The sequence below is a fragment of the Cataglyphis hispanica genome, chromosome 13, assembly GCF_021464435.1.
Source record: "Cataglyphis hispanica isolate Lineage 1 chromosome 13, ULB_Chis1_1.0, whole genome shotgun sequence".
Classification (NCBI taxonomy): Eukaryota; Metazoa; Arthropoda; class Insecta; order Hymenoptera; family Formicidae; genus Cataglyphis; species Cataglyphis hispanica.
The window spans coordinates 5,578,110-5,603,370 of NC_065966.1; the positions used below are offsets into that span (position 1 = coordinate 5,578,110).

The 25,261-nt window shown below is 37.3% G+C and overlaps 2 protein-coding genes across 7 annotated transcripts in view; one reads left to right on the top strand and one right to left on the bottom strand.

Annotated features, from left to right (window-relative positions):
- LOC126854233 (uncharacterized) overlaps positions 1 to 25,261 on the bottom strand; it is a 177,859-nt gene that overhangs the window by 37,532 nt on the left and 115,066 nt on the right. For 3 of the 4 annotated variants that reach the window (XM_050600755.1, XM_050600757.1, XM_050600756.1), the window contains exon 2: positions 11,778 to 11,879. In XM_050600755.1, coding sequence (XP_050456712.1) covers positions 11,778 to 11,879 — 102 coding nt within the window. Of the gene's footprint in view, positions 1 to 11,777; positions 11,880 to 25,261 lie in introns of those variants that run through there. The other variant, XM_050600760.1, reaches the window with a different exon arrangement.
- Positions 1 to 25,261, top strand: part of LOC126854223 (hepatic triacylglycerol lipase-like) — a 212,463-nt gene that overhangs the window by 26,015 nt on the left and 161,187 nt on the right. The window lies entirely within an intron of this gene.

The window sequence follows — 25,261 nt, forward strand, 5'->3', positions numbered from 1 at the left end:
TTTTTTTTTTTTAAATTTTGACAATTTTTTCGTTATTCTTGTACACCCAAAACATCCTTAATAATATTGACTGTCACGAGGAAATTTTATAAGATAAAAGAAAATTAGCGAGAAATATGTCGACGAAAAACGTCAGTTCTCAAAATTCTGCGATAAAAACTCTATCGTTCTAAGCAGAATGGCGACAATTTGATGGAGGTGCCGAAAAGGGGACCGGCAGTAATAATGAAAATTCTCTCCGGAGAACAGGTCGATAATACAAGAACACGGTGTAATAACCTTCGTGGCCCAGATAGTGGGAGGAAAATCGAAGCTGGGGACAGACATATATTGGATGCTCGGGGATGCTTTCGTCCGAAGCTTTTTATCCTACTTCTCTATCCGCTAGGCCTGCAATCTTTTGCTCTGCAACTTTCAGTTCTTTGAGATGTGCGTGTATTTTAGGCAAGTCTGACAGATTTCGCGACAATCTAAATCTCTTTAATAACCGCTCGATTTTAATAGTTTATTCGATATAATTTTACCAGTAAATAGAGGATATTCTGGAAGTATCGCGAAGTTCAAAGTACGACGAGAAAGTTCGCGTTGCTAAAGTGCGATAAGGATAACAGTAAGTAAGAATATCATAGCGCGGAGCGATTTAAATAATTTTATAATTTTATAATATTGATCGATATAGCGTTATAAGAAAATTTACTTTTTATTTAAATGTGGCCTATTATACTATATTTATTATTTATGTGAAATATAATTTTTTCAACTTGCAACACAAATGAAAAATGCAATTTTATTTCTTCAATAATTGAGAAGAATTTTAATCTTTAAAGAACGGCGTATCTAAAAATAATCGAACCGCATTTCGCTATGCAGTGTCGACTTTATTCATAATCAAGAGCGGACTGAAATAATTGTTCGCGCAATAATTCATCCTATTAGAATAATAATTCGGGGCTTTCGTCCAATTTATTATCGTTTTATATAAAATTAAATGCCCCATAGACTTCAAAGAAGCGTCGGTCGAGTTTAAGAGGGACACAGGGTATAGGAGATAAATGAATTAAGAGACCGAATGAATAATCTTTGGGGTGCCAAGAACTAGGAGATACAAAGACACTCGGTAGACTTTAGCCGCACTCACTCAGCTCTCCTTCCCTCAGTTTTTCTTCTCCCCTCCTTAAGACAGTGGTTCTTAATCGAGGGTGTCACGCATCTATTAGATCACGCATCTATGCGTTAAATTTTTTGATCGACCGTATAAAAAAAAAGGAGTTTTTTTATATTTCCATGAGAATAGCTTTCGTATTTTATTTTTACGTGGATGTGAGAAAATATTTTGCATTTTGAAGCTTCGAGGGAGACGCCAGTGATTTAAGAACCACTGTCTTAGACTCTCCGTCGTCGTTCTCGCCTCTTCCTCGATCCTCCTCTTTTTCATCCGCTTTGCTTCCGCCGATCACCGAACCACCCTCGAACAAGTCGGCGGCCGCGCCATTGTCTGAAAAGTTCCATTGAATTCTGAACTCCGGCTGTGTGCCGTGATAAAAGGCCTCCTTGCCGGAATTAATGCGCGGGAAATGGAACTTTTATCGCGCTCGCGCGTATGTCCTCCGAGCGTTTCGCGACACGTGCGCGTACATTAATAAGGAATCAGGCGTGAGTGGTGCGGGATATTAGTTGAAATTTCGTCGAGATTGGATAGCTTTTACGCGGATGTCGCGGAATTATTTTTTCTTTCTTCCCGCAGAATCTAAAATTGACACTCGGTTGGGGCACGAAATATCAAGATCAATCTTGATATTGTCTCGTCTTGTCTCGAAATTCAAGACAAGACTTTTTAATTAGTTATCAAGACTAAGATTGTCAAGATGTTATTGATGTAAAAAAAAGAAAAGTAAAATATATACATATACTTGTGTATAAATTAAATGAGAAAAATATATTATACAAGCTTAAAAAATTTTATTTAATAAGTAAAAATATTTATATTAAATTTAGAAGTAAATAAACAAAAATTTAGAAATAATTAATACAGTAAACAAAATAAATAATATAAAATTTTCCACAGTTGTTTAGCTTATTAAAAATATTATAATAGTTTTTTAGGAAGTCAACGAATGACATAAATAATTATCTTAAATTATTATATATTATAAAGATTATATATGTTAAATATTATTTTAAACAACCATTCAAATATATTTATATAAAATAATTATATAAAAATTTTTAATAAAATCGAGATAAGACAATACGAGATGGGATTTTTGTTATCAAAATTTATTCAAAACCAAGACAAGATTGCCGAAAATTTTCAATACAATATTTTAACGAATATTATCTTAGTTCTTGTGCAACCTTAATTCCAGTTACATAAAAGACCGAAGGCTGGTGATGCGGATAAATGTGGAGAGGCTGGCGGATATTGTACGATGTAACGGAGAAATGTATCGCGGCGCATAAATTAAGATGGATGAACACGTCTTACTTTCATCGTGCTTTTAGCGAAATAATGAAAGCAAGTGAGGTCGGGACACGAGCATCCCAGCAGCGACATCGCATAAACCCGAGTAATTTGCCGCTCGGCAAATTGCCGCATTTTACTATCGCACGGAACGAATTCTTTCGAATAAAACGACGAGTTTGTCCGAAAAAGTTGGGGATTAAAGTCGATATTTCCGTTCTTCGGGAATGTACAAATAAATTTATCTAAATCGTCAGCAATCAATCAATCTGTCAACTGCCTAATCTTTTTTAGTTTCATTGCTTCGATTATAATCTCGTAATTTGTCCTCAGCCACCACACAATTTTTCATAATTTGACAGGATGTCAATAAAACAGAGATGAGAGATTAACTAATGTTCATGCAGGCTTACTTTCCGCTGCGACTTTAATTTTACGATTTTTATTATCGAACACGCGTGAGCGCATAAAAAAAAACTTATTCATTTTGGTATATTCGAAAAAAAGTTGTGTGATTTCTCGCTGATGACGTCAGAAATCTTAAAAATTTATAAATGCAATACATACATAAATAATTGCGATCGCGTGAAAATTTTGATGACTAATAATACACTCCGGCGAGAAGAGATATCGATGATCGTCGTTTTAAATCGGTACATTAATTCTGTGAAACTTTTACATGACTTGTCAGATGTACCCTTCAAATGATGATGCGTTACTCTCCTTTGGCAGATATCGGGTTTGGGACGACGCTTCGATTGAATATTTTACCGTGTGCATCCCAAGTGCGTGTTTGTCACGAGAAACCTAATTCGAAAGTTTAATCATGATGATTAAGATCCGGGGAGGGGATTCTGTGATCGATTACGATGATCGATAACGTTCGAATTATGTGGCCGAAAATAATCTATTATCTTTGGTAGATATTATTTTCAGAGTATATATAATCGTTCCCACATTATTAATGATATTGCCTTCGATAAGGTTTTTAGAAATATGAGATCCAAAAAAATCTTAAGGACTAAATCCATATAAAATATTAACGCAATAAAATCTATTTTACAAGCGTCGTTTTATAAAGAAAAATTTGCCGATCGTTCACAAAGTATTTTAGAGATTTTCCAATAAACACGTCGCCTGACAATCTATCTGAAAGCCACGTATCTCTCGTAAAGAGCCAATTATAACACTCGCTATCGTGGATCTTCATATTTTTTTTTTGTGCCATCGACATGCCACGAGCCTCCTTGAACTTCGATTATTCGCCGCGCTGGCGAAATTAACAGAAAACCCAGTCGACAGGCGGGCGGATCCAATTTCCATTGCTCGATCCGGCAAAATAAAAGTTGCCGGAGGATCGGCGTTTTCCACACGGATAAAAATTAGATGCCGTCGGTTAATGACCGCAATCAACGAGGACGCGCGGGAACGAAAGAATAACGCTCCTCGTCGCGTCTCTCTCTGATAACGATATCACTATATTTTGATCCTCCGCATCGCGAGGAGTGACAAATCAAACTATTTTGCGACTCCATTGATTAAGAAACTGCACACATACACGTACACACTATTTTTTTTATTTGATCTTGTTTAAGGATGCTTGGGCTGTACAATAGTAGCAAGAAAACGGTTCGAGTTTAAAAAAAAAAAATCTTTCTTACGTTTATATTGTTTAAAAAATTAATTAAATAAAAATCTGGATCATAAAAGGAATTAAAGTATTACAAAATAATGTTTCTTTAACGTAAAAGAAAATAGTGGTAATTAATATGTTTTTTTAAGACAAAAACTTTTGAATGTCCAAACTTTTGATTATATATGAAATCAACCGCAAGAAATAAAAAAAAAAAAAAAAACGAATAATTAGAAAGAAAGAGAAAGAGAGAGAATATTTTTCTACAATTTTTAGTAAATTACTTTTAAGTTAAGTAGATCTAAATATTTTGCACACATATTTATTAGAATTTTCTTACTATTTATTAGAATTTTCTTAATGTGAAAATTTTTATTTCGTTGGCAATGTATTTTTCTTGTCAAATTTGTCAATACGTGATTTTCCATAAAAATCAATAGTAACTTGAAACTTAAAAAATTTCCAAAGCGTAAGAGAAATGAAGACAATTGCACGACATTTTTTTGCTTCTGTCAATGTTTGACATATGACATATGACATTCTCAATAAAAAATTTCACCTACTTTTTTAATCGTCCCTTTTTTCCCACTCCACCCGTATTTTTAATTCACGCGATCGGTTTCGTATTTTCGTATTTATCCCGCTTTTCGTATTATTTTCACTTCGTAACCAATCCGATCGTCACGATCGGTCCAGATTGTCCAGATTATATAATTCGCCCCCCCGGCCTTGAAGTTCTATCGCATGTCCCATGGATAATTCGCCGGTGGACCGAAATACAGAGTGTTCCGGGAGGAGGAGGGGGGGGGAGGGGGAGAAAATTCCGTTACTCGTCCTCCCTTCCATCCCTCGCTCGCCCGATGGCCGACTTTCCGCAGCGGCGTCCGACGGAATTAGGGTAGGTTGGCGCGGTTTGTTCCTCTTTATTTGGGGCGGACTGCGGGATTTTGTGGGACGGTTTACGGTCGATTATTGTGGGAATATATATCGGTGCGGATGGAAGGGTGCGGCGGCGGTGATCGGCGATATTGCACCTGTGGGAGAATCGGGGTCAATCGACGTATGTTCCTCGCGTCCGCAATGGATGTGCTCCTCCTCGCACATCCTCACCTCAATCTGTACATATATAGTGCGCACATCATCCAACTAAGACGATATTTCTTCGGATTTCTCGTACTTTCGCGTTAAATTACACGGCGAGGATTTTCGCGCGCATTTATGATAAGATCTCGAGAGTAAGACGAGCGGTAGCTTTACTTTCTCGTTAGCAGCGCCAAGAGCATATTGCGTAATAAGATTTACGCGTTCTATTACGCGAGAGATGCGCGGAGAATGCATTTTAAAATAGACGAATTTATAAATATAAGCGAGATTATCCCTCTGTTTTCCATCGTCTTATATCGCCGCTATTTTTCAGAGACTTGAAGTAAATTTTAGAAAAGTTTTCCCCGTTTATGTCGACTTTGAGTCGGACGAGATTCGTTTCAACGTCTGTCAATTTGCATGCGGGGGCGCATTTCGCGCGAGGGGGACAAGCTCTCTTTCCGCATCCGCTCCCGGAGAAATCCTCGACGAGGCGCGAACAACACAACGGACAGTCCTTCGTTTCGCTTTCCGGATGATCGATACAACGTACGATTCGCATCGACACGCTCGATCCGAGCGGATGCGCATCGTCGATTCTCGACAAGGATGGGATTTATCGCGCGTCGAAATGTCGGGATATTAAGTATAATATCCCGAGAGATTTATAGGTGATAACTTGGCGCGATCCCTGCGGATGCGTATCGCGCGCTTCGCAAGGAAACGACAGTCTCTGACTTCATTTCACGACCAGATGGTGAATCGAGAAAATCTCGCGCGGCTTCTCGTCACGCGTAACGACGAAACGTCAAGCGGAAACGCGTGAATTTGACAAAGTTTTTCTTTGTTGACGCGATTCACAGCACGCGTTTCACATAGATAGCGCAGTGATTGTGAAGCGGTTCATTGAGAAAAGGACAGATATATTTTTTTTATTTTTCTCTGATTGGGATATATCTTAATAATTTTCATGGAAATTTTATGGAAATCTTGACTCAAAGCTTACGAACATGTAAGGATGTGTCATCTGTCAAACATTGACAAAAGCATGAAAATTTTATGAAAAATTGCGAAAATATTGTAGCATATTTATTGACAAATTTCACAAGGAAAATTGTCAAGGAAATAAAAATTTTCACATATATTAAGAGAACTCTAATAAATATTTATGCAAAATAAAATTGATTTAAATCCACTTATTACTTTAAAAATTATAGAAAAATATTATCTCTCTCTTTCTCTCTTTTTGCAAATTACTCAGTTTTTTTTTCTTTGTTTCTTGCAATTGATTTCAGGAGATATTTACGATCAAAAGTTTTTGTCATAAATTAGGAAAAATATTAATTGCAAATATTAATTACAATTATTTTCTTTTAGATTGAAGATAATTTCTTGTATGATCCGGATTTATTTATTTAATATTTTAAACAATTTTATAAACTTAAGAAATATATTTTTTTTTACATCTTGATAATTTTTGCTACAATTATATAGCTAAAACATCCTTAAGCATGCCTCTAAATTTTCTATCATTTATTAATATTTTGATTAACTTACAATTTAGTGCAATTAAAGGGATTTTCGGATCTCGAAAGATTTCTGAATCCTCGAACTTACCTGAAATTTTTCAGTTTAAAATTATAAAATTATTTTAGGAAAATAAGAAAACTTTTCTACTTTGATACGCGCGTATCGCGACGTACGAGCTGAAGGAATCCTTCGCTCTTCGATCTCAATAGAAACTTTCTCAAGAATCTGTCTTCGTTACTTATCAGCGATCCCTTGTCGATTCGCTAGCAGATAAATCGCCCTTGCGAAAATTTCGCGTCGCGATTTCCCTCCGCCATTCCTTCCGTAGTTTAGTAGCTTCAAAAAGTTGCGACAGTTTAACGAGATCAAGGCGCAACTCGCGAGCACGATGCTGCATTAAGATAAGCGGCATGATTGTTGATACCAGACGAGAACCGGGCGTCGCCGTAGGAAATCCTGCGGAAGTCGCTGCCATCCTCAGGTGTTTCTCTCTCGTCCCACCCACCCGAATCCGTGTCCCCCGCGCGGACTCCGAGAGTCGGGTTGATCTCTCCCAGACAAATTTTAATTACGGCCGCTTACTCGCCTCTTGCTCCAGGAAGTAAAACACGTTTTCATGTGGACGTCGCGATTTTCAGAAGCTCTTGAAAAATTATATATATTTATTTATGTGCCTCATATATTCATTTACTTATTTACGTACTATTTTATTTTCAAAATAGTCTCTCCAGTTTTTCCATTAGGAGAAATCTCATCCGCAAAAATGCACTCTTAACGTTAACATAAAACGCTGAAGGAGGCCAAAATTTTTCATTAATCATGCGATATACATAATTCAAGTATTTCTATCCATTTTTTCTGATACAAGATCTAATTTAAATTTACGAAGTTTAGATCGAAAAATTCATGTATCCCGGATGTTTAAAACCGATAACCGGCTTTCGCGATCTTTGCCTCACTTTAACTTTTTCCTCGTGTCGCGAGAAGGCGTTATGATTAATTGGATGCGGCCAAGATCGCGAAGAAAGGGGATCCCCTTCCGGCGAAGAGAGCAGCACGAAGGGGCTTCTTCGCCGGGCATTGTATCATCTCGGAGGGTAACTCGAGGTGCATATTTCATCCTTTATTATACACGAGAGAACGCCGAGCGCGTTTCGTCGCCCAGCCGCGTCGACGAAACGGCCACCCTCCCTCCCCCGCCCCTCTTTCGTCTCGTTGATCCGTTAATTCATTTTACGCGACCGCGTTTGTACGCACAAGGCGGCGCGAATGGCGCGGACACGCGGCTGCATTATCTCGTGTTAACTCGCTAACATTTTTCTCCTTGTTTGGCCGGCCGACAGTCGGCTTTATCTTCGCGGCCGCGCCCGCGATATTATAATTTGTAATTCGCCCCGGTCTCGCCGCCATCGTCGAGGACGAGCATTATAAATGCCGCTCCTTACGTTCTAACATTTTACGTTTGAGTTTTTACGAGTGCAATGTAATTCGCCGACCCGTGTAATTTCTCAACCCCCCCTCCCTCCCCCCCGTTGAATTTGTTGAAATACGGTCACGGCTCTTGTGCTGAAATCTTTTGCGGAGTGTTAAGAGTGACATTTTAATTTTCTTCGGACATTGCACGCAAGTATATTTTCCTACAAAATTATATCGTTTTTTGCACTTTTAAAATTACCCTTCGCCCAGGCTAATTAATTACTCGGTCGCCCCCGAAAGTATAGATTAATCGAAAAATCCGTGGAGATGGAAGGCGAAAGAAATTTCAAAGCAACTTTTCAATTGGAAAGCTGTAGAGCGGGAAAAAGGCATGGGGAGAACGCAACTGGGAAGCGTACGATGCAACAACGGAATGTAACTAAAAAAAAAAGAAAAAGAGGAGACCTCACGTTGAATTAAAGAGGGTAGTCCCACTCTAATTTACAAAACTGTTGAGAAGCCGCGAATCGCTATGGCCGAGTCAGCGCTTGGGCAAGTGGACTAGGAAGGGATGGGAATGGAACAGCGAGAGTCCTTCAGGACTTCGACAGACCGGGCGGCAAGCGGAGTTATGATCCCACAATATCCTCCTATGATTGGATACTCGCAACTTCCTTGGCCCCTCTCTCTCTCTCTCTCTATCTCTTTCTTTTTCCTCGTCATTCGCCGACCTGGCTCTCCATCCTCCCCCGACACTCTCTGTCAAGTTTTTAGCATCCGTTGCACGTTCAACCGCGGCGACTCCAGACTCGTCTCCTTCCTCCTTTTCTTTCTTTTTTCTTTTTTTTTTTTACTTAAGAACTTGGAAAGGGTGGATGGAAGGGGAGTGCTGGTTTTGCATATACGTTGCAAGTTTACTATCAAAGAACCACCAGCGCCTTTCCGATCCATTCTGACCTCCTCGCGATCGATCTTTTGTACGAGAATGCTTGTCCGGAGAGTGCACAGACACTCACGCAATCCGTTTGACAATTAAAGTGACAACCGGTCTAACTTGCAACTCGTGCTTGTTTACGTGGATTAGCGGAGTTTAGCTCGCGATGAGGGACGCGCGCCGGTTATCCTAATTGCATCGCGTGGAATTGTTCTCCGTCTCGAGAAACAGGAATCTCCAGGACATCCTCGGAATTGGCGAACGTCACTCGTCGTTTCCGCCAACGTATCTCGCAACCCGGTCACGCGCCACGCGTATCAATCCTTGATCTCCTCCCTTTTTCCTTTCTTTTATCTTTTTTTTTTTCTCGCCGATGCGGCGCGAAAGAAAAGAGAAAGAGAGAGAGAGAGAGGCATCCGACTCTGTTCCTCTCTTTCTCTCTGCATCTTCACCGTCGAGCGGAAAATTAAACAAAAAATCGTCATGATCCCTTTCAGCGGCGGGCAATCACGAAGGTTTGCCACCACCTCTCATATAAAACCGGTCGAGGTGAAGAGGATGTCTAAGGACTCGCGCGCCTCGTCCGCGCGAGTTCCTTTTCATCGAGGATTTAATATCACCCTGTAGCAGTCAGGCCGGTACTCTATTTCGCCCTTGATCCGTTCCTCTTCCCTCGGTCACAAAAAAAAAAGTAAAAAATACCGCCACTTTGTTCCGTCGCGATGGTTGTCGTAATAGGCAGCCTGTCGTGTGCGTTCGAGTTCTCCTTTTTTTTTAAGGCTCTAATGCGGAATACGTGTCGGACTTCGATTTTTGTAGACTCGAGCGTAGCCTGGAAGCGCATAGTAAGTGGAGGAGGAAATGGGGTAGCCTTATTCCTTTCTAAAGGGAATTGTAAATGTAGAAAATAAATACAAATTTTATTTGCATTTAGTTAGCGCGGAGAGATATTTCTTTCGCTCTTCTTTCTCCTTCCTTTATCCAAGAATATTATCCTGGCAAACTCTCTCTTCGCAATAAGATGAATAATTAGTCATTAGCAATGCAATGACTAATTATATGAATCAATAACATGCTTATAATATTTCTTCTTATTATATATTAATAAATGAGTAGTCCGATCAGGCAAAATAACGATGAATAATGACGTTTCTAATTTTGCGCAAACGGGTTTTGTAGTGCGAATATCGTTACGAATATGATTTAGCGGTTGCAGGATTATCAATACGAGCGTGTTACTGTTGTTATCAAAGTAGGACACCGCCGTTAGGAGGGAGAACGAACGTAAACCTCAATAAATGCGGGAGTACGCGGTATTTTTTCGCCGATATCGATCGTACTTTCGACTCGCCCTCGATATCGCCGCTAAATTATTTTCCAGCCCGAGGACTGATATAACCGAATATCCTGCATTTACATAGTCTAAATTTATTACAGCGACGACTTTTTATAATATATGTGTGAATAATAGAAATATGATTACTTTACAGTTGAAAAATTTATGTTTCCTTGTTAAAAAAATATGTTGGTTAAAATTTTTGTGTTAAATATTAAACATATTTATGTGTTAATTTAACATATTATTATTGTATTAATTGAACTCAAATGTTAAATTATTTAAACAATTGAAAAGAATGTGAAGATAATACAATATGCACCTATTTTTAATTTTGTATAATAGATATATTATTAGTGACAGGATTTATCTGTTAAAATTTACAGAAAAAAATGTTGATTTTGTTCTACAATAAGAATAACAATGATTGCAGATCATCAATAATATTTTTCCAATAGGTAATTTTATCATTAAAAATATGTTGATTTTATACAAAATTTATCTCAAATAACTTTGAGATTTGCATTTATTTGTTATAATATAGTATTAGTGACTCATCATTTAATATTTTATGTTAAATTAACACAAAAATTTGTGTGAATTCTTTAATGTAATATCTTTTAAATTTAACACAAATTTTTCAACTCTGTTATTGCACACATTTTATTATTTATTGTGTTGATTAAATAAGAATTAAATAAAAACAAATTAGAGAAAAGTAAATGTCAAGATAAAGCGCTAATAGAAAATATATTTCCGTAAAAAATAATTTTAATATAAATTGAAATAAATAGAGAGCGTTATCTCTTTTATCAATAATGCTTTATAATATGATTTATATTTAAACAAATCAACTTTTTTAAATATTCTATTTAAAAAAAAGTTTCTTTATGCTAATATTTAAAATGTTTTTTTTTTTAAATATTTCTCAATTCATTATTATATTCTTAAATTACAGTATTAATTTTTTTTTTTAATTAATCTCTTTTTCATAAAAAAATATATTTTTATTTAAAAAAATTTATAATTTAAAAAATATTTTATTCAAGAACTATTATTTTCGTCAATTCATTATCGGTTTGCAAAGTGCTTTATCAAGCACCTTCCGAGATCTCTCTCAACCTTTCAAGGGCATCATTCCGGTCGTTTCAGTCTCGAAAATATCACCTATATATATATAGTGTGAGTACACATTGCGCGAGTCACCCCTGTAGCTTCATAATCGCGCTTCGTTCGAGCTCGTAAAGTCGCGCTATTCGTGTTCGTAAACATTCCTCGAGGCCCTTTCCCTGATATGAAGGGTGCCTCGGTTATCCTTGCGAACTCGCTTGTACTCTCTTGAGCAAGTAATGTTCCTTGCTTGACTGACGAGAATCGTACTTACTTCGAAACCGCGTGATGATTGTCATGACGATGGTTTTAAAACTGGAATGCATTGTGCTTATTCGCCGAGTACTTGAGCTTCGCCACTGCCGACCAGAGTTATCTGTAAAAAGAAAAGAATAAAAGACACTTTAGTAAAATACATTTGAACATTATTTTCCTTCAAGCAGAAAATATGCAGAGTGTCGCTTAAAAATTGCCCATTAAATACACAACGTTCTTCTTTATCAAAAAATGAATTGAAAAGTCCGGAATCATTTTTTTTCTATAACACTTAATACAGGAGTAATTACTGAGTAAAATCAGCGGCGATTGATGCGCGTTTGGCTAAAGATCGGCACCGATTGGTCTGACTTTACTCAATAATTATTCCTTTATTAAGTGTCATAGAAAAAAATGATTTAGGACTTTTCGATTTATTTTTTGATAAGGAATAATACTATGTAGTTAGTGGGCTTTAAGTGGTCTTTAAGTGACATCTTGTGTCATAATTAAATAAATAATTATTTATAACACGTTAACGTGTCAGCCATAATCCACTCGATGAAACAGCTGTCTAACTACTTATTACGTAATTTGCAGACAAGCGGAAACGTCATAAATTCAAAGCCAGCATTTGACTTCTCATACGCGAGAGCCGTACATTTAATATTTCGAAACTGTAAATTAATTTCTCTCTCTCGTGTGCGCGATCAGAACTTATTCCGCTTACCCTCTCTCTCTCTCTCTCTCTCTCTACCATTTTACGATACCGGAAAACCAAGCGAGAATTCGTTTCCGTCACGTCGACACAATTAATCAGAGTTCCTTCGTTAACCGCGCCACGACGCCGTATGCAACTGACGCGAGGATAACGTCTCCGATCTCGGAATCTCCCGAGACGGGATTATACGTCGTTGCGACCTGTCATATGTACGCGCGATTATGCGCGAGGTATATTCCCGCCCTCGCCCGAGCTTCGCACCCCCGCAAGCCGGTCCACTTCCGTCTCGATCCCGCCTCTTCGGCGGGACGTGTCGCAGAAACACGCGGACCTGTTTCCACTCTCCATGGTGTGTTTCGGACAGGTCGCTTCGTGTATTAATCATACGAGCGGCGAGCATAAAATGTTCCACCAACTTTGAGGAAGCGTAACAACGGTTGCGTTCAACAGAGAAATTTGTTAAATTTGCTAAAAAAAAAAATAATCTACGATAATGCTGTTTTGATTATTTTTTTTATGTAATAATCAAAAATTAAATCGACCTCTCTTTTTTCAATTTTTATTAAAAATATGACGATTTTGCTGCACGAAATATTTGCTTCGAGCATTTTATAATTCTTTCTTGTTTTTTTTTTTTTTCATCTCGTCCATCTTCTAATTTCGCTGCATCTTCGAAGATTACGTCACAAAGTACACTGCAACTGCAGCGTAATCCGCCACGCACGAATCTCGTGGATCCTGGGAGCAGAAAGCGCTTTCTCCGGGTTATATTTCAACGGGGAAATATTTTCAGCTCGACATGCACATTCGTTGCCAGGGAAAATTTCGATTTTAAGGGCACATATCCGACCGTAAGCCGCATCTAGAGATCAGCGTTTTGTCCGTCGATGAATTATGAAGTTCATTGTTGCGACAAATCTGATATTAAACTCGCGGATGTTGTATCACAATTTTTGGAAAAATGGAAAAATAAAATGTACAAAATAAAATAGGAATTAAGTGTATGCAAAAATTCGAATATTTAAAATTATTTTTAATTATATTTCAAAATTAAAAAAAAAAGTATTATTTTTTAAAAATTTTTACCAATATGATTAAATAGAGCTGTTTTTACCATAAAATTTTTTTCTAAAACATTTTTTGATATCCCGAATAGTTTTCGAAATTAATGGAGAAAAACAAAAAGTCGATCTACATATAAGGGGTGATTTCATCCCTTAAATTCATTTTTAGGCCGCAACTGAAAATTCCTAAATTCGTCTATTGACTCCCCTTACATGTCTGCAAAGTTTCATCAAAATCAGAATTTTAGGATTTGCGAGATTGCCTTGTTAGAATCACATCTCCCCATCACACACACACTAAGGTCTGCTTTGATAAAAATTTTACGCGAATAAACGTTACATATGCAGCTTATCGCGTACGATGCGATCCACGATTTATCGTATTAACTGCAAACTCCTTGATTTGTGCACGTCCTGCTTGGGAGGATCACGCGCAGGATGCGAATGCACCGAGCGTAGATCAGCGTGACAGGATCGGCTCTCGCGGGAGTCCCGATTAGTCGCGCGGTGTCCCGCTGCAACGTGTGCATAATGCATGCCCCGACACGTGTTATGACATTTTTCGCGACGTTGGTGCGTTATTCGCGCATTCAGGATTTCTCACTCGGCGAAACTGACGCAGCATCCTCGATCTCTCGCCGCGTCTTCGAGATACTCTCCGTTCCTCCTTTGATCGCCGCGGCCGTGGAGACTGCACATCGGGATAACTCGACGCGTTTCCGATTTACTCCCAGCGTCCCTTTGACGCGTCCTTCTCCTCGGGAATCCTAAATATTTCGTAGGCGCCTGGCGGATTACACAGATGGAATCTGATCGAGGATGTTTACAATTTCGAGAAGGGATATTCTTTCGAGAAGGGCTGTTATCATACGCGTACGAGAGAGACGTTATTCAACTTGGCGAAGGATTCTTCAAAGTGAGTCTCCCGAATATGCATACGTCTTTCTCCGATATTATTGCGAGGGATCTTCGTCCTCCTTCTTCGGTGCTCCTTCGTCGATAGTTTGTTTTATTTATATACTATCTATAGGGTGTTTCTAAATAAATGTGAAAAATTTTACATGATTCTTTGTCGAAAATTAAGGCGGCTCTTTCATATAAACATATACTCTTATATTCCTTCCTGAGGAGTTACACTCCTTTAAAAGGGGAGGCAAAAATTAAATTTTTTAATTTTTTTTTTAAATTTCGGACAAGTTAGAAAAGTGAAATTTGATGGACATTTTTCACTGGTAGAAAGGATATTTATTAATACTTTTTGCATTAATTTTTTAATCTTCGTATCGTTATAAGGAGATGAAACTAACAACCCCTTTACAATTTTTTATTAGAATTTTTTAACGGATCGGAATGTGATCATTTAAAAATATTCGTTAGAAGACTTGATTCCTTTAGAAACTTTTTTATTTCTTTTATTTTTTTCGTAAAACCAATAGTTTCGAAGAAAAAAAATATATTATTTTGCACTGCACTGTATTAAATGGCATAGATTTCGAGAAGTTGAATTATAAAAAAAAACAAGTAAAACAAAATTATAATAAATGTTAAAATAATTGTAATAAATAATTATAATAAATTATAATTATATAAATTAATATAAGAAATTAATAAATGTTATATAATTATAATAACTTATAAAAAATGGAACAAAAACAACACAAAATTATAATTAAAAAAATTAATTTTCCGCTTTCTGTGAAAGAGTGTCCTCTCAGGGAAGGATAAAGGAGTATACCCTTAATTTTCGACAAAGAATCATCCCCTAAAATTTTTCGAACTTATAGAAATATCCTGTATTTTCATTCGGAGATTTGAAAATTCAGAGTTATCGATGCTGAAAATCAATTCAATAATATATGTCATGACGTTATTGACGTGTTACTGATGCTAAAAGAGTCCCGAGAAACTTCCTTCGCGTGGTTCTCGCAATGATTCAGTAATTCTTCTGAATCGATTCGACGTCGATATTAATATTTCCCATACCGTTTCACGTGGAAATCATCTGCGAGAGAAGTCAAAGCTCAAAGCAGATAGCTCGAAATATTTAGCTTCTTTGAGACTCGGGCCCGCGTATTCCGACTTCCTGATTACCCAAAGGGCTTTTCTATCAAGAGAAATATCCGAAACGATTCGCGGGGCCGGGCTTTCGTGCCGTCGTGTGCAAGCAACGGTTAACAAGAACCACAAAGCAAATGAGACCGACGTTAGTGTAGTCGGTATTCTCGTTCAACCCCCCCCGTTGCAGGTAGGGAGCTTAGTAATAATAACGTTGTGCTCGCCCCCCCACGTGCTACAAAGGTCAGACGGAATTCCGGAGAAGCCGCGTGTACTTTCATGCGGATATAGTTGACCGCGCGGATAACATATGTTCGCGTTTTAAGAAAACGCGCGATTAACAGACCGCATTCGAGGCTTTTGCGATATTTTAGCTCATTAACGATGAACCTTATATGAACAAGTTTTAGCGATCCCAGTAGCAAACTAATTTTTATCAACTATCATTCATATGATTTTCTTCCTTGTGCGATTTCTAATTTTCTTTGAAATATTTCAAAGAAATTAGAAATTAATTTAAATAAATTAAATAAAAAAATAAAATTTAAAAATAAAATAAATAATAAATATAAATATAAAATAAATTTTAAATGATAATATTTAAAATGCTAAATAATAAATTTAAAATAATAAATAAATAAGTTTAAAAATAAATAAATAAAAATAAAATAAAAAATAAATTAAATTAATAAAATCAAATCAAATTAATTAAATTAATTAAATTACATTATTAAATTAATTAAATCACATATTTTGAATTTTATGTTTTAATTTATGAAATTTTTATAGCTAGACTGTTTTTTACAGAGCATCTTTAATATAAAAAAATTCCTTATGCTTGCGATTTTGTAATACGAACGGATCCTTCGCCGTATGTCAAAGACCGAGGAATCTCAATCGGGCAATTTGCCATGACGATTACCATTTCTGTCGCGATAAGACGAAACATTCCCCAGCGATTCAATCATCCACTCGCGCGCATCGAGCGTTAGTCTTGGCAACAATAAAATCGCCCCGAGAGAACTCGCCGTCTCCCGAAGCAATTTCAGATAATATTGCCGCGGAGATGAGCCGGAAAGCGGACGAAGAAAAGTGATTAGAAAGTTCGTCGGCGATTCTTTCGGTTAGATATCGATGCGATTCCCGACAATTTCCGTGCTTGAACCATCGTCTCGATTGCGATGGCGCATATCGTGAAGAGCGGCCGGTTGTTGTGAAACGCGTCGCGTGTAATAATGTAATATCAATAATTCCTCAAGAGAGCCCTCGGAAACTAGATTTAGAGTAAGATAAGACGATGACATAAATCGCGTTGCATGCGAAAATAATTTACCACTTATACAAGATTTGTGGCGGTCAATGATTTTCATCAAAAGGGTCTTAAGAAATTATTATGAATAGAGAAAAATCTTTGTTTTTTTTTTGCTGCATCATCACCCTGTTTTCCCCGAAATGACAGCGATCGAGATAGACACGTGGACCGAGCGATTACGTCATTGAGAGGCGCCGTTGCGGCACGTGATCCCAGACGATGAGGTATCGCCCCGGGGGCGAAAACGCAGTCCTGCTATCACAGTCTGGTAGATATATCCGGCGACAGCGTCATCGCGCCGAGCCGAGCGTCTCTCGTGAACTCTCGGGCATTCGCCCTGTCGCGATCGTAAATTGCGGCGAAGCCGCGGTATCGCGACGGAGGTCGCCCGCGGTTGCCACACAGTAAATAACATCATTCGCAAACGTCGACTTGGAATTACGCAGTATGGTAATTAATCGCGCGAGGAAAGCCCGAATTCCTCGATTTTCCAAGACCGATTCTCGGCGATAATTGCACTTTTCATCGTTTGCATGAAATGTTGTGGATATATGTGTATGTATTTTATGTTTCTTAGCGTATATATTCTTAGCGATAATAATAAATAATAAATGTTTATAATAAAAATGTTTATAATAAAAACAAGATGAAAATTGTGTAGGTAGAAATTTGCACATTGTTTTATTATCATTTTACTTTGCTTCATGAAACTTAAGCTTTTTAAAGCTGGCGGATTTTTTAATTTTGGTTTCTTTATAGGGGAAGATATTTCAAAATTTGCGAAAGTTACAGTGTGTACAGACGTTTCGCAAAAAATTTAAAATTTTAAAAAAGATGAAGTCTTTCGCCGATTCTTATCAAATTCAATACCAATCATTTTTTTAGTGACATTCTATTTATATAAAAAAAATTTAACTCGATATCTAAAATCTAACTCGATATCTTGCAAAAGTTAGAGCGTGTAAAAAAATATCTTAAAAAATTTTATAAAAAGTTAACCTTTTAATAAATTTTTATCAAATTCAATATCAACCATCTTTTAATGATACTTTAAAAAAATTAGTACAATATCTCAAAAATTGTGGAAGTTAAAATGTTCTACATGTATACATACACACATACATACAGACATTAAAAAAAAAAAATATAATTTTTCAATATTTTAGGATATTTTAAGCACATTGGCAGAAAACTTAAAAAAAAATTTTGTCACGAAAAAAGCCTCTTCTACGAGGAAGCAAACTAATAATTAAAATTAAATTAAAATAAAATAATAAATTACAATAATAATTAAATATCTGTGGGAAAAAAACTGGCAAATAAGAGTTTAAAAAATAATAAATATATACGATATTAATAAAAATAAAATAATTAAGTGTCTTCTCTCGTGGATATAAAAATTAAAAACTTTTCGTACAAATATATATATATATAATTTCAAAAGTACGAAACATACTCAAGTTGTAGGAGATGGCTTGAGAAAAATGCACGACAGCGGCGAGAAATCGAGTAAATTGAACGAGCCGTTTCGTTGCAACAATCCCGGCTTCCGTGCACTCCCGGTTTTCAATTAGCTCGAGAGATCGTCGAAGGTACGATCGATTAGGAGAAGTCAGGTAGAGGCAGACGGTGCTTCACCGCTTCTTGCTCGAGCCCGGGCTCGTTTCCACGAGTCAGTAGCTACGTTTCCGGAACGCGTTTACGTGGCCGCGCCATTAAATCGTGCGCCGAGCAGCGATCGCTCGTACGTTTGACGCGGATCACGCGATGCGTTCCTTCTAACGGCCTTTTTTTTCTTCTCACCCTATATCCTGGATACCATCTGAGAGATGATTTGCAGCATCGGGAAAATCAATGATGCGCCCCGTCGATAGAGAATATCAACGTCGCTTGCGAGGACAGCGGAAAGATAAGATTAGGAGGGGAGGAACCTTAATCGGGAATTTATTCGCGCGCAAATAAGTAAGGGAATTTGACAAATCGAAATCTATAAGGTCTCTCTCAATCTGTGTCTTTAATTTTAATTTCTTAGCGAATTTCTCGAGTCGATTTTTCCATCACGGTGCCCGGAGAAAAGTCATTTATTACTTTCTCCAATTTTCCGATTACTTATCGATATTTTAACTAAGGAAAAATAATTTTACTTAAAAAAAAAAAAAAAAAGACAAGCTTGATGAAATTTAGTTGTTTATTTCCTTCAATTTCGTCGAAACTGAAATCGCGAGTTGCGAGTCATCCATGCATGAGATTACGCAAATAAAGTGATTCTATCTCCGCTCGGTTTTAACTAATGTCTAATAGTTCATCTCGAGTAATTGGATCGAGAACCGCCTGCTAAACCACACAGTTCAACTCCGCACTGTTTACGCAGGCGAGCGTTATTTGCAGCATGTTTACTTATCATATATGAATATTGCGCGGATCGACAGCCGCCAGTTCATTCAATAAATTCGGCAGAATTCAAGGATGATTTTAGCGTGCCTATTATTAAGCAGAAGATGTAAATCCCAAATTTGATCCTGCAAAAATAGAATTCTATGTGATGAAGGAATATTATACGGATTCATTAAACAAGACTAAAATAATATATTGAATAATAACAGCAATAGGTATTATACTGTAAGCAGTAAGAGATCAGCTGTTACGTCAAATTGTGAATTGTGTGTTTAAAATATATTATATATATATATATATATATATATATATATATATATATATATATATATATATCTCATGTTTGTTATTCAATGTTTTAATAAAATATTGAATATGCAGTATGTTTTCTTTATTTTAATTTTTAATAATAAAAAATGAAAATGTTACACGAGTTAAATATTTTTATCTTAATAAAAGCTATTTAATTTTTTTTTTTTAATACATTTGTCAAATCTAACATTTGAAACTTAAATGGCTTTGTTTTTTTTCTTCATATGAGTGAAAAATGGAAAACGCGTATTATAAAAAAATTTATTTAGGAAACCAAAAAAATTTTTTAAATATTTTCTTTACCTGAAATTTTGAACAAAAATATTTGCAAGATCAGGGAATTTTTTTACAAAATTTCGATAGACACTCTGAAATATGTAAAAATTGAATTCGAATTTTAAAATCTGACATGCACAACATTTGTTTTATTTTGAAATTAAATTTCAAAATAAAATTTATAATCAGAAGAAAGGGATCGTATAGAATCTAAAACTTGTATAGAAACTAAAATTCGTATATGAATCGTCGATAGTTATAAGATAATGACAATCAATGTTGGCACAAAAATAATGATCGTAAAGATAGTCATAAACAAAGGTCAAAAGGTCCAAAAACAAAAACCGTGAGAGAAAGGCTAATACGGTAAATTTAGTTACTCTATAAATCTAACTTCAAAATCAAATTCAAATTTAAGTTTCCCAATCAATCAATCTCTGAATTTTTGACAAGTTCTCCATAGAGGAAATACGTCACAAGTCACAAATACAGGTCATAAAATAAAGTCGTAAAAACCAAAAACAGTGGAAAAGAAGACAAATGCGACAAGATTAATTAATTTTTAAATTCGATCCAAATTTTTAAATTTAAATTCAGATTTAAATCTTCAAAAATCTCCATCAATCTTTAAATTTTGACAAGTTTTCCATTATAGTAGAGATACGTACAGGTCGTCAAAACAAGTCATAAAACAAAGTCATAAAAACAAAAACAGTGGGAACAAGACGAATTTGACAAGTCCAATTAATTTTTAAAATTTAATCCAAATTTTCAAGTTTAAATTCAAATTCATCCCTCCAAATCAATCAATTTTTTTTTTAAATTTTTATCAAGTCTGCTATTGTCACAAATATATGATATGAGCGATTTGTAGATTCACCTTGTAGATTCAGATTTGATCATTTTTTTGTCGTTTAATGAACAGCATTTTGGAGACAAGCCTTTTATTGAGTTTCACTGTTTAAAATTAAAAATTTCGACTCCATCGCAGTCAAATTCATGATTGTGATTTATTATGCGCATGTTTTAAAATTCAAGTTTCAAAATTCCAATTTAATTTTTACATATTTATATCCACGCTGAAGTAAGATCAAAAAATGATCCAGGGCATATATTTTTTTGCACATTTGTTAATAAAATTTAACAATAATAAATTCACTCCCCTTGGCTCTTATCCTCCCATTTAATAGTTTATTTCACGGAAGACGAATAAAAATCTTTCCTCATTTATAAAAGGAAAATTTAGAATCTCAATTTTAATAAATACATAAAAATCTTTATAACACAACGTTGGAGAAAAAATGATTCTTTTTACTTAATCCTTTATCGTCTCTTCGAAACGAGCGATTGAATCATATCATTTCACTCACATTAATGCCTAAATAAATTTCAAACTTTGGCTGATGGCCGTCGCGTGCGTGTCATCCTGCCGAAATTCGAAATAAAAGCGGCTCGCAGAGATAACGCGCGATATAAAATAGTTTCGGGGGAGCTGATTTCGCTAATGTCGTATATAGCGACCGGACTATTTATGCGCGACGGGGGTTGGCGTTCGCACGCAGAGATACGCGAGGCAACAACGTCGCCGTCGCTCGCACTCACACGCGCAATTCGCGTGCATGTACGTGTGTGTGTGTGCGCGCGCCGCACTTCCGGCCGGGAATCACCCTCGCCATTTCCGGACGATGCATCATCGGACCCCCGATAAAGTTTGCGACCCCGCCGGCGAAACTCGCGACGACGGGGGAGGCCAAAAGGACGAACGACCTCCCTCCCCCGCTCGGTAGGGATAGCTCCATACCCGAAAATTCCATCCCGACCCTCGCCTCGACCTCCGTCGAATATCCGGCGCGAATCGGGCTTGTGAATAATTTCCGTTGCTTTCGCATCGTCGATCTGGCTAGAATTGTTCTCCTGTCGTCTTTGACGCCCGTCGGTCCAGAGATAGCCAATTTGATGGACAATTGAACTCTCTCTCTCTCTTGCGACATGTGCATTTTATATGAGAGTGCACGTCCTTAGCTCTCTCTCTCTCTCTCTCTCTCTCTCTTTCGATCGATGTCTCTCTCGCAAGACGTTTTACTTAAGCGCTCGTGAAGCGAATGTCGAGATTTGTCACTACGAACTTTCCGCCCGACGCAATTAAATCCTCTCGGGAGACTGCAAAAAGAAAAAAGAAAAAAAAAAGGAGAAAAAAGAAACACAGCCAGTCTCCGTTCCGGCTCGCGGATCCGTTAATCACAATTCTTTCTCATTCTTCGCCGGAAGAGGCGAGTCGGAGGACCCGGCGATCCGGTGAGATACACGAGTCACACACCTGTTTCAGCGCGCCGATCGATAGTATCCTGAGAATGGGCTGGCTGTTCGCGAGAGGTCCTTGACTAATGATCGCTTCTCGTGACGGGGCGCGATACGGCGGTGCGCGCGAAAGAGGCGGACGGGAAAGCGGGCGGCGGCGGCGGGGGTTCCGTGGAGCAGGACATAACGCGGCAAGCGACAGCGTCCCCTGGCCGTCCTGGGGAGGATAAGAGAGAAAGGTAGGCAGGGGGGAGGGAGGGGGAGGTAGGACAGATAGGGGAGCCTTGGTATTCGAGCGATGAGAGTCGAGTGCGCCTCGGGTAATTAGCAAAACAGCGGGACTCGGTCGTTAGGCAGCTCCTTCTTCCCTCGATGTTTCACTGTCGTCTACAGGGTGGCATCGATCGTAACGCATCACGGTATGTAGGCGCCGCCGCGCGCTATTACTACTTACTCATTCGCCAGTCTCTCTCCCCCTCCTCCCTCCCCTCCCATCCGCCCCCGGCGAACAAGATTTTGCTCGGCGCGACCCGCGTCGCGGAGGTGAGTCGCGACGAGATCATCGAGGATATTGGCTGTTGCGAGAGCGATATTGCCTGATATATATGACGGTGTAATTCTTTTCCATGGAAAACACTCTCTCTCTCTCCCCGTCCCGATATTTTATCCGATACTTTTTATGAACTGCAAAGAGATATCGTTCATGTTAAATTTCTATTTTCCAGGAGAGAAATCGTGATGGATATTATTTTGATCAATGGAAAGTAAAGAGGAAATACGCGTGACTTTTTAAATTTCACGTTAATTAGTAATAGAAATTAATGTCATGTTAATCGCATTTATCGAAGTTCAATAATTTATGAAGAATTCTTGATACAATTAAAGTCACCGTCTCATTAATCCGACAATTCCCTCTTGAGTTTTTGACATTTTGCACATTTCTTTATTTCGCTCCTCCATTATACTCTCGTTTTATTCTTATCCATGTCGAGGATATATAATTTCTATGTTATATTAATAATTTATTATTTTATAAAAATCAGAGAGGATAAGAGAGGCAGAAGGAAAGAAGAGTGCTATCGCGAAAAGAAATATCTTTATTATTTTTTCGATGACGAGGAAATTTTAAATATTGAAAGAGTACTTGCGCTGATTAATTTAACATAACAATCCGCATCACGCACTTGTATTAATATCGTAAAACTTCGAGTCGGCAACGGGGAACGAACCAAAGCCATAATTATGCAAATGACGAATGCAGACGGACGAGACCGCTCGCTCGGAATTCACGGTTCCGTCCAAATCTATAGCCGTGCAAATGGAATCATTCGACAAGACGGATTTAAAGGATTCGAAGAAAAAGACTTGCATCACGAAGGGGCGGACCAGCGTTGACCAACCCCTTTTGTGTAAGCATTAAAAATGAAGGTAAGGGTCGATATGTTTCCCGGATTCTCTCTCTTCGACGGCCGCGATCGAATCAATCCGTTTCGGTCATTAACGAGATTTACGGGAACACGTTACGATTGAAATGCAAATAATGCTATTCGACCAACTCTTGAAAAATCGATCGTAATTAAGTACTGGACATTTTGACTATTTTATAATAAATATATAGATAACAGAAAAAAATATGAAAGAATATTTTTTTTTTTAATATATTGAAATATTCGAAAAATCCAATTTGAAAATAATCCAAGAGGCAAATGATAACACTGTTCAACATCAAATTAGGTAGATTTTTTAGCGCTGATTTATTTTAGCGAATCTGACCGAAAAAATGGCGCATCGCGTCAAGCTTTTAAGAAAATCTCAGTCAAAAATTGCTAAAAAGTTGCTAGGCATTTTTGATATTTTTGCGTTTGGTATTTTTAAATCTTTCAATAGGAACGTGCTCTAAAGAGTAGTGACAACTGAAAATGGAGCTCAAGACTTATACTTAATGATAAAAATATCAAGAGTTTCAGGCGGGAAAGAAATGGCAAGAAGGCCATTTTTACGGTCAGATTTGTAATCAACGCTAAAAAAAATCTATCAAAAATGACTCGATAGAATTTAAGGCGAAGAAAAAGCCTCATTTTGTCCAGTGTAATTAGTAGACCCGCCATGTATTCGATTGCGCCGACGACCTCTCATGGACGGACGACATTATTTGCCTTGTAGTTTACTCATTCCGGATATCACGAGCTCGGCATCCGTTATCGTAGCGAGTGACGATGACCCTCATCGTCGAAAATCACGTCGCTCGACGAGAAAGACGCCCGCTATTTCGGATGCAAACCGAGTTCTCGCGTCTCTGCAAAAACGCATTGTCATTCGGAACACGTGGCCCTCGCATGATCCCAGATCCCTGACGGATCGACGAGGACGAAGTCAGTATTGAAGCCGTGAACGAGATATTAATTCGTAGTATTCGGGGATCCACTCGGTCCCTTCCACACATCGCATAGTTAATTATTATGCCAATTTGCCTAAATATTAACTCAAGCAAGGCGAAGGTGGCATCTAATTATCGATGACTATTCGCGAAGATATGTCTCTCTCTCTCTCTCTCTGAGCAATATTGCTGACATATTCCCGAAATCTTGTACAATATTAATTATATTATCAGTGATAAATTGATTATTGATTTCCAAAATGGATTCCCAATGTTTTTAAAAAGTACGCATTATTTTTGACAGAACTTTCGCTTGAATTTATAGTCTAGTCTGGCATTCGTGAAATAATGTCATTATTAATTTTTATTTCATATATTAATTTAAAGTATTTACAGTGACATTTATTAAACATCGTTATTATTATTTTTTTATGTCACATATTAATTTGTAGTATTTACGGTGACACTGATTAAATATCGAGGCGTACAAAGTAAACTTACTTTTCGGAATTCCGTCTCTCTCGAGATCCCTTAAATCAAGAGCCAATATTCACAAACTTCTCGAGATGTCTATTTGCACTTAGATTCAAGAAAGTCAAGAACCTCTTGGATGGACGCTACTTAAATTGTTTCAAAACTACTGAAAGAAAGGCCCGCAAGTGGTCTGAAGCAGCTGCTTCAAACTTGAAAACGG